The sequence below is a fragment of the Myotis myotis genome, unplaced genomic scaffold (assembly GCF_014108235.1).
Source record: "Myotis myotis isolate mMyoMyo1 unplaced genomic scaffold, mMyoMyo1.p scaffold_m19_p_7, whole genome shotgun sequence".
Taxonomy (NCBI): Eukaryota; Metazoa; Chordata; class Mammalia; order Chiroptera; family Vespertilionidae; genus Myotis; species Myotis myotis.
This window is the reverse complement of record NW_023416379.1, coordinates 91,105,793-91,116,618: the sequence shown is the minus strand read 5'-3', so window position 1 is coordinate 91,116,618 and position 10,826 is coordinate 91,105,793. Positions and strand designations below refer to the sequence as shown.

The window sequence follows — 10,826 nt, the reverse complement described above, 5'->3', positions numbered from 1 at the left end:
TAAAAGTCCAAAAGTAGGCAACCCAGGGTCATGGGATGAATCTGTTTCACAAAGCCTTTAGGAACCCGGACTTCTCTCGGTGTTCATGGTCAAGATGACCAACTAACACTCTAGCTACTGCATCCACTTTCCAAGCGACAGGATGGAGTAAAGAAGGGACAACGAAAGAAACATAGGAAACGTGCCAGTAGTGTTTATGGAAGGTTCCCGAAGGGTACCCCATAATAACTCCTTTTAAGACTCACAGGTCAAAATTCAACCCCACGATAGGTCACCCCCTAGTTGCAAGGGAGGTTGGGGGATTAGTCAGTCAGGCAGCCATGTACCTGGCTCAAAATCAGGATTCTATTACTATGGAGGAAGGGAAGAACAGATACCAGGATCCAGGTAGCAATCTACAATAAGAACTTAATAAGGAGAGTTGAAAATAGAGATCAGACTTTCCCATGAGCATATAAAGGGTATCTGACTTTGAAATTCAAGTGACTGTTTACAGTTAACCTTGGAATTTAACCATTATCATAAAACATGGACAGTATTTCTACTTGATATTGTTTGGACTTGAAGCCATTAAATGTTCCAGAAAAAATAACTATTCTGAATTAGTCTTCATTCGAAATTCTGATTTTCATTTATGTAGAAAGTCAAGCATTTTTCTGAAATATGTTTGGTCATGATTAGAAAGTTGATGAAAATTTGAAAACTAACTCTTGCATACTCTGACCTACAGTGGACCTAATGTTTCTGTAATCTAAATCTCTACAGTCCTACTTAAATAGGCCCCACCTTGGCTTGTATTCATCTGGGGAGGGATGGTGACAGATTACTCAAATAGTGAACTCATTTGCTCCTGAGGCAAGAGCCTCTTGCTAACAGTATTCGGCCTGTCTTGAGTTGGACTTTGCATGTCCAGCATCTTTGTAAAGCTTTAAGGACTGGAGTCAGAAGCTAAGCTAAACCCCAGTAACTGAGCCCTTGATATCTCTTCTTAGGACTTCCGACACTCAGTTCCCAGCTGGAGACTGTCCGAAGGGACGGAGGTACAATGACCACCGGACCAAGAACGTATCTTGAGACCAGAAAACGAGGCAGGCAAGTCTATCGATTATAACAGGACTTGTAGAGTAAGTTACAGGAAGAGTGGGTCAGCGTGGAGGGTGGCCCACAGTCTGTGCAGGTAATCACCACTGCTGGGCAGTTGTTACAGTAAATGTTTATAGTATAGCTGAACTACTATTGAGCCACAAGACTAAGGGAGCATACCTCCTGGTCTTATCATGGTAAACTGCTTCCAATTGACACCAGCACCTACTTTGATATTTATTCTGGCCTTTTACTGACAGGAATCTCTATGGTTATATTGTATAAGCTTATAGGACACAACTAATCATTAACCATAAGGCTTTGGTCCTGGCTGAGACTATTGAGGTCAGGTTCAGAACGTGGAAATTCAAAAGAAAGGGGCATACAAAGATGGAGTCAGCATTGGTTACATCTACATCTATACAGAGACAGTTTTGGAAGCTGCCATAGGTACCAAATGGAGGCTTTTAGACTCATGATGAGAAAGATGAAATTAACACAGAATCAGAACAGTTTATAGTCATTGTGCAGTTCATCATTTTTAAAAATATATTTTTATTGATTTCAGAGAGGAAGGGAAAGGGAGGGAGAGAGAGAAACATCAATGATTAGAGAGAATCATTGATTGGCTGCCTCCTGCACGCCCCACACTAAGGATCAAGCCCGCAACCCAAACATGTGCCCTGACCAGGAATCGAACCTCATAGGTCCACACTCAATCACTGAGCCACACTGACCAGGCTATCCTATATAACAAAAGCCTAATATGCATATCAACCGAATGGTGGAAAATACATATATTTTTTAAATCAGATGGGTAATAAATATTTGAACTGGACACTGATATTTAGCAAGTTAAAGGATGTGAGTACTTAAAGCAGTGGTTCTCAACCTTCCTAATGCTGTGACCCTTTAATACAGTTCCTCATGTTGTGGTGACCCCCAATTTCATTGTTCAATTTCAAATTGAACATAATTAAAGCATAGTGATTAATCACAAAAACAATATGTAATTATATATGTGTTTTCCGATGGTCTTAGGCAACCCCTGTGAAAGGGTCATTTGACCCCCAAAGAAGTCGCGACCCACAGGTTGAGAACTGCTGGCTTAAAGAAACAGGGCCCTGATCACAAAGGAACGAGGTGGTTTCATACAGGACTGATTTCAAGTACCTCTAAAACATTCACCTAATTACTGATTACAGATACCTCCAGAATATAATAAACTTGATGACTCATTATAAGTACTTCCAAAATATCATAAACTTGATTAAAGGTGCCAGAAATATCTTCTGACTTTATACTTGAAGTCCTATGTTTACATAAAATATTACTCAGCGCACAATCTGTCCAAAGCAGATGGTCCCTGTTCCCCTCCTCACCTGCTTCTGTTTTTCTAAAACATTTCCCGTTAAATAAAAGACATCTTTCCCTGAATCCTTCAGCAGAAGTCTTACATTTGGGGGAGGGTGGAAAAGAGACAGTGGTGGAATAAATGAGTAAGAGGAAAGGTAGAGTGAATGAGAATGTGGAGCCATCAGCCTCACCTTCCCCCCCTGCCGGCCCCACCCCCCCACACACACACACAGTAAGGCTGGGTCTTAGCTCCCCCCAATCACCCTGAGTCTAGGGAAGCCACCTGTGCCCTCGCTGCCCACCCTACCCCCAAGGTGAGACTAAATGCAGTGATATATGGAAAACTTATCCTGTGATCTCAAGAAAGTCCTTAGGGAGAAACAACAGGGCTTTGCTTGAGATGCTACATCAAGACCCCTTTCTTCTCTGCTCAATCTTTTGAAAACATAATGGAAAAGTTCCTGAATTTGAAAAAAAAACAACAGCTCCTCTTTATTGACCCTCACATAGGAAATCACACTTCAAATCAGTTGGCAGAGCTGTGCCCCCAAAGTGGATTCATCCTTGTTCACCAAATGTGTTTGGTTACACATTTTGAAAAACTCATCTTGCTTGGAGATAGGTAATAAAAGAATTTAAAGTTTATTGAAGGGATTTCTACTTTATAACTTTCACCAATTTAAACAAGGGAAACATCCTGTATTGGTGTCTCTTAGACAAGAGAGTATAGAAAAGAGTAGGAAGATAGCGTTTGTACCCCCAGGAGGAGGCTTCTGCAGAAGCGGACACCCCATTCTTCTACAACAGTAGCTAACAATTACTGGGTACTCCCCATGTACCACGCATGACTATCTTACAGAATTAACCAAATGAATCCTCAAAACAATCCTATAAGGTAAGTGCTATCCTTATCACCCTCATCTTACAAATGGGGAAACAGGCTTGGAGAGGTCAAGTAACTGGCTCAAGGTTTCATATCTAGTAAGTAGGAGAGCTAGGATTTGAGCCCAGGCTCCAGACTCCATGCAACTCACTACCACGCTCCAGTGGCCTCCAGTTTACTGTTGACTTGGTTAAGGGCTGGTCTCACACAAAGCCACACAGCGAGCAAATGTGATCATTTGTACTCCATCTTTTTCCAAGGAGATAAAGGAAATGGGAGAGAGGGGGAGAAAGGGAAAGCTTTGTCATGATCATCATTTTAATTCTTTAACTTGACTTCTGCCGTCTTCCAGAGATAGCTAACTGACCACCAAAATCCATGCGTCCTTTTCCATGATGTAGAGTTGTCTCTGGGAACTGGCTGACCAGCCAGGGACTACATTCCGTGACCTTCCTTGGATCGAGGTGGGGTTGTGTGACCAGTTCTCTCCAATAAAATGTGAGCAGCAGGAATATATGTCACTTCTGAGACAAGACAGTTAAAAAGTAGGCTTCCCAGTTTTGCTTTCTGGATGCAAAGGACTCCGAGCTCTGGACAATAGAGAAGCCACAGATGACAGTAGTTGAGTTCCTGAATGATTTAATGGAAGGCTGTCCACCATCCAGAAACACTGCACTGAATAACTGCGTGAGTAAAAAATAAACTTCTGTTGTGTTAAGTCACTGAAATTTGGGGTTTGTATATCGCAGCAGCTAGTATTACCATAGCATTATGGCAGACAACCAGTGACTGTTCAAGGGTCCCCCACCCCACTTTTCCTGTTCCAGTTCTTTTTAGTGCATAACAAACTGTCCCCAGACAATGGCTGAACACAGCTCTGTGGGTCAGGAACTCAGGGCACAAGAGGGATGACTTGGATCTACTCTACAGTGTCTGGGGCCTCAGCTGGAAGGTTCAAAGGCTGTGGTGAGTCATGGTCAGGGTGTCATCCAGGGGCCCCTTCATTCCCATGTCTGGCAGTTGATGCTGGATCAAGTTGGGACCTCAGTTGGAGCTGTTGGCCAGAACATCTACCTGTGGCCTCTTCCATGTGGTTCTTTCTGCTTCCTCATGGCGACTGGGTTCCAAAAGCAGCCCCAAAAGGCCCGGTGGAAACTATCACCTTTGATGGCGTAGCATCCCCTCTGAGTCACATACTCACTTAGATTCTTGCCACTTGAGAGTAAGAGCATGTGGGATGGGTGATATTCTTGTAATCATCTTGGAAAATAATCTGCCACATTTTCTTTCCATATTTCTCCCACTTTCCTTTTCTTCTTGCCCTCTGCTTCCTCCTCTTGTCATTTTCCTTCCCCATCTCCCCATTCTTTCTAACATTCCTTAGACCTGTTCAGTTAACATTGATTGAGTATATGCAGTGAGACATGTCAGATCCACAGGTACAGGTAATACCTGCTTCATTTTCTGCATCCTGCTCTCTTTCCCAGGTATGGCCATCCCAGCTTAGAGACCACGGCTAGATTGTAATGAGGCTGCCTGTGGGGCTAGGTAGGTCCAGGCTCACAGCCCTGGCTTTAGCCCCTGTACTGCCATTTACTAGTTGAGTTACATTCATTCATTCAATAAAAATGTCAGGAATACAACAGAAAACAAGACATAACCGTTAAGAAGCTCATGGTAAGGACATCTTAGGCAACCCAGTAGTCTCAGGTTCCTCCTAGGTAAATGGGGATATCTTGCAAGATGGTAGTAAGGATTAAAATAATATATAAAAAACATGTAATAAGTACTCAAAATGGTACCTACTAATTCATTGTAGAACTATTTACCATAGCAAAAGACTGGAAAGAACCAAACTGTTTATCAATAAGGGGCTGGTTGAAGAAACACTGGCACATCCACACATTGAGTAGCTACAACTATAAAGAGCAAGCAGGAATATATGTATACACTGCTATGGAGTGCGCCAAGATATATTGTTAAATAAAACAAGCAAGATGTGGGAGTGGGGTGGGGGTGGAGCTGAATAGGTGAAGCACAAGGGATTTTTGTAGGGCTTAGAAACTATCCTCTATGATAGTGTATGTGTGACACTATGCCTTTTGCCAAAACTTGTACAACTTTACATTAGAACTTTAATGGTACTTAAATTTTAAAAAATCATTTATGAGGTCAAGAGATCCCAGACAGAATGGGGACTTTGACAACAGATTCTAACCAATGAAATAATCTCTCTGAAAGGGGTGGGGAGAAAAGGTGCCAATCCTATTTAAGTAACTCTGGAATTGAGTGAACTCTGTAAGACTAAAGTCAAAAGACCTGCCATAAGCAGTCCACTCTAGTTGTTAAAAGATGTTTCCTGCAGGTGTATGAGCTAACAATTATGAAGCCACTATACACGTATCCTGGAAATGATAGTTAAGTAAATGAATGGTCGATAGTGAGAGCCAGGTTCACTCTTGGAGTGCAAGGCTACAGATAAGCAAGGGGATGACTGGAATGATCCAGGTGGCAGCTGGTACTGCGTTAAGAGTTGTAAAGTGTCAGTATGCATACATTTCGCTTACACATTGAAATAGGTAGCTGTATATATGTATGTATGTATTTATATGTATGTATGTTATTACATACATATAAATACTCATAGGTATGTGGATATAGAGGGGTTAGTATTCATTCACACATATTTTTCCTTGCTCTGTCAGCTGAGAGAGCCTAGAAGCAACAACTTTCCATTACCAGCAAGCATACCTAGTGCCCAGATCTTGGTTTCTAATACCATCTATATAATAAAAGCCTAAGCCACCGTTATGGCAGAACGGCCAGAACGACCGGTCGCTATGATACGCACTGACCACCAGGGGGCAGACGCTCAATGCAGGAGCTGCCCCCTGGTGATCAGTGTGCTCCCAAGCGCTGGCTGGCAAACACAGCGGCAGTGGCAGGAGCCTCTCCCACCTCTGCGGCAGCGCTAAGGAGCAGCAAGCAGACGGGCGGTTATGGTACCCACCAATTTTCCTAACCCTTTGTGACATCACAGGCTGAAATTCTTGATCTGACAATGCCACACAGATAACAAGCTCCATGGTTGTAGCCATGGTTAGGAAATCAGGTTCTGGAAACAGACTTCAATTGGAATCCTACTCCACCATTTAATTTTTATTTTGAGAAGACTTCTAAACCTCTCTGTGCCTCTTTTCCCACCATCCCTAAAATAGGAATTATAATTGTAACCACTATCATATTGTTTGTGAGTGGCAAGCAAATAAGATAGTGTAGGGAGGTTGGCCCAGTTCTTGGCACTTAGCTGTCAATAAATGTTAGCTGTTTACTATTATACTTTGTATAATTTATTTAATATATGTCTTTCCTCTCAACAGAATTTAAGAAAATCATTAACCAGGTATTGGAAGATTGAAAAGGCAAGAGGAGACATTGAGTTATCACAGAGGTACTCACTATAGGGAGCAGTTACCACATTATATTGGAGAATCAAAGGAAGGACTTTGAGGGGTTTTTTGTTTTTGTTTTTTCAATTAACAGCTTTATGCCCTAGCCAGTTTGGCTCAGTGGATAGAGCATCAGCCTGCGAACTGATGGGCCGTGAGTCCAGTCAAGGGCAGGTTCCTGGCTGCAGGCTCAATCCCCAGTGCTGGTGGGGTGGGGGAGGGTCGCATGTGGGAGGCAACCAATCAATGTGTCTCTCCCATCGATGTTTCTCTGTCCCCCTCCCTTCCACTCTCTCTAAAAATCAATAGAAAAATATCTTTAGGTGAGGATTAACAAAACACACACACACATACACAAAATAACAGGTTTATTAAGGATAATTTACATACCATAAAATTCACCCATTGGAAGTATATGTATGTTTCAGTGACTTTTTAGTAAATGTATACAACCGTGCAATCATAACTACAATCCAGTTTTAGAAAATTTCTAGCACTTTCCAAAATTCTCTCAAGTCTATTTGCACTCCATCATGGCTCCCACACCTAAGCCTCAAGTAACCGATTTCTTACTTTGTTTTGCTAATTCTCCCTTAAATATATATTTTCCATTTATTTTTAGAGAGTGGAAGGAAGGGGAATGGGGGTGAAGAGTTCGAGAGAAACGTTATGTAAGAGTTGCCTCCTGTGCCTCCACCGGGGCCAGGATCAAACACGCAACCCAGGTATGTGCCCTTGATCGGGATCAACCCACTACCCTTCCCGTGCTGGCTAACCTCCAACCACTGAGCCACACTGGCCAGAAATCTGGATAGATTTGCCTAGTGTGAGTTTTATTTAAACAGAAGAAGAAATCCGGTAGTAAAAGGAAGTCATGTAAAATATGTACTACTTAGGAACAGACTTAACATTTTAAAATTACCACAAGTTTAACGTTAAAAGTTGGTTACAGTTTTATGGAAATCATCATGAAGCAAAATGTTAAAAAAAAAAAAAAAAAGCCGCAGCCGCTTTGGCTCAGGGGATAGAGCATTGGCCTGCGGACTGAAGGGTCCGAGTTGATTCCGATCAAGGGCACATGCCCAGGTTGCTGCTGGATCCCCAGTAGGGGCTCTAATGGTTGATGTTTCTCTTTCCCTCTCCCTTCCTCTCTGAAATCAATAAAAATATATATTTTTTAAAAAGAGAGAAAGGAAAGGTGAGAAGAGGTTCCAGTTCAGTGCGGCTAGAACAGGGGGGATGGTACTAGAAAGGGCGAGGCGGGTGCGCCTGCAGAGTTAGGTGACCCAATACCCCCGCAGCACTCGGGGGGCACTTGCGGGAGTCGGCCGTCCTCCCGCGCAGGCGCAGTGGCTCCGCTGGCGCTGGCGGCGGCGGCGGCGGCGGCAGCGGCAGGGGCGGGGCGGGGCGGGCGGGGCGGGAGTTCGCGCCCATCGCGAGCGCAGAGCGATTGCTTCTGTCTGTTGTGTGGCTATGTTGTCAGAGAAGCGGCGAGGCGGCCGGAACCCGGCCGGGGGCTGGCTGAGTGCTGAAGACGAGCCGGGGCCGAGGGCCATGGGGGACCCCGGCTCCCGGGCTCGGCGGGAGCGCCCCGGGGGCCGCAGCTGGTGCCTGCGGCGCGTGGGCATGGACGCCGAGTGGCTGCTGCTGGAGGACGGGAGCGAGGTGCGCGGGCTGCGGGGAGCGCAGGGAGCCGCGGATGAATGGGAAGAGGTGGGAGCGGGCGGGGAGAGGCGCGCAGGGCTGGAGGGGAGACCCGGCTGGGTGCGTGCGCCGGGCGGCGACTGAGGGGAAAGTGGGGACCCCGAGGGGGAAAGGGCCGGAGGCGAGCCGGGAGCCGGCCGGGAGGAGGCGGCAGGTGGGTGCAGAGGACGTGAGGACCCGCTGGCTTTGGGGGAAGGAGGCGACTTGGGGGGGGGGGGGGGCGGGAGGGGAGACAGGCAGCCCCAGTTTGGGTCGCGCGGAGCCCGGCGCGGGCCCCGGAACCGTGAGCCCAACTTGCGCGGAGATCGTGAACTTTCTCTAGTTTATTTGAAAACAGTTGCGAGTTTTGAGTCAAATTGCTCAAACTTAATGTGAAAAAGCCTTCTTTTCTAACTCCTAAGGGGAATGGGCGCGGGGGAGGCGGGCCACGTTTCTCCTGCGAGCTCGGTGCTGCCGACGGGACCCCCGGGCCGGGATTGGGAACAGCCGAGGCTCTGATGCCGTTCCCCGGTGCGGCCATAAAGGCAGAAATCCCCGAGGGGAGGCGGGCGCTCCTCCTGGAGGCCGTTTGGAATGTGGGGTTCTACGGAGGGCGAGGGTGCGGGAGGAGGGAGCCGGGGCGGGACCCGCTGTCGGAATGGAACCTTTGGGTCTCGGAACAATTTGTAGGGAAGACAAAGCAGTCTTTCATCATATGTGTGATGTTTAATTAGATTTTCCTACCAACTATATGGTCTCAACTCGGCCCTCCAGGTACTTACTGAGTGCTTACACTGTGTGGTGTCTTATAAAGGAGCCAAACAATAAGGGCTCTGCTCTCAAGGAGTCTGTGGCTGAACGAGGAAAAAGGAGTTTATACTGTGCACGGTGCAGCAGCCTGAGAACATTGAGGCAGGCATGGATGATCGAGTGCCAAGAGGAGGATTGTTTAGTGCTGTCTTGGAGCAATGGCTCCTCAATTTAGAGCAGGGATTCAGGTCCAGCCTTAAATGCTGCTGGGTTAGGGGTTCTAAAGGGTTCCTTGTATGCTGTGGTTTGGAGAACATCGGGAAGACACTTCTGCCCCCCATCCCTCTTCTCTCCAGGTGTCATTACCCAAAATCCACGTTAGGCATTCATTCTTTTAGAGAATGCACATTTCCCTTTACCCACACTGCCCTTTCCAAAATCCTAAGCCTTTGGGAAGTTTCACAAATGAAGATCCCAACTCCTGAATAATAACTATATTTGCATAGGGTTGGGGCTTTCACATAATTACCCAATCTGAGCCCTACACATGTACTAGGCTCCCACACACAACTCTGTGCAGTGGTTCTCAACCTTCTGGCCCTTTAAATACAGTTCTTCATGTTGTGACCCAACCATAAAATTATTGTCGTTGCTACTTCATAACTGTAATGTTGCTACTGTTATGAATTGTAATGCAAATATCTGATATGCAGGATGGTCTTAGGCGACCCCTGTGAAAGGGTGGTTCGACCGCCAAAGGGGTCGCGACCCACAGGTTGAGAACCGATGCATAAAGTACTCAGAGGTCAAGTGTGAACTCATTCTTCAGATTAAATTGCTGTGGATTAATTTATTACTTCTGAATAGCTTGGTAATATTGGGAGTCTTGATGAGGAGAGGAAGACAGAGAGCATTAAAACACCTGCAGCCAGAGCAAAAGAACTAAAAAGCATTCCTATCCATATTTTAAACTGTTGGATAATTTTGTGTGGGGTCGCTTCTCTGAAGAGAGGCCCACAGATGCCAGAGTGAATGGTGAAAACGAAAGCACGTAGGATTGGCTGTCTCGCAGTCCTGCGTGGGGGAGAGGCCTGCCCGCCTGGATGTGTTCAAGGTTGGGGTGTCTTGGGAAGTAGGTGGAGCATAGCCGGCAGGATGTATGAAGAGAGGCCTGAGTGAAAGCCAGGAGATGAGGTCTTACTTACTGAAATAGTCCCAAACCATGGCACAAGCTGATGTGCACATGGCTTTAAGAGGTATGCTGGCATCATTTAATTATAACAGCTGTGTGAGGCCCATTTCCTGCCTTCCTAGTTCAATTCATAGTCTCAGATTTCTCAGATCAAATGATAAAACAAAGTTCCTCTCATTTCACTGTAGGGAATACTGTAGTAAATTGCCTGCCTGAATGTATGTCTTTATATTTCTTAAACCAGGGCATTTTTTGAAAAAACAAGTTAGATTTATTGCAAATTATCTAGTTTTCTGGTCATATAAGTATGTAGGCCTTTGGGGAGTCATCGTATCTTCATTTTTTTCCTTGTTCTTTCTTGTGTTTCTCTCTGTCTTTCCCTCTCTCTTCCACTCTTGTGCACTGAGAGGGTTGGAAAAGGGAAAGAGAG

The 10,826-nt window shown here is 45.5% G+C and overlaps 1 protein-coding gene across 16 annotated transcripts in view; it reads left to right on the top strand.

Annotated features, from left to right (window-relative positions):
• Positions 1-3,185: 3,185 nt before the first annotated feature.
• RNF8 (ring finger protein 8) overlaps positions 3,186-10,826 on the top strand; it is a 45,695-nt gene continuing 38,054 nt past the window's right edge. For 15 of the 16 annotated variants that reach the window (XR_004968717.1, XM_036316296.1, XM_036316292.1 and 12 more), the window contains exon 1: positions 8,249-8,436. Coding sequence is in view for 14 of the 16 variants with exons in the window: in XM_036316296.1 (XP_036172189.1) it covers positions 8,326-8,436 (111 nt within the window). In the remaining 2 variants the exon portion in view is untranslated. Of the gene's footprint in view, positions 3,335-3,674; positions 4,010-6,702; positions 6,774-8,248; positions 8,437-10,826 lie in introns of those variants that run through there. The other variant, XM_036316298.1, reaches the window with a different exon arrangement.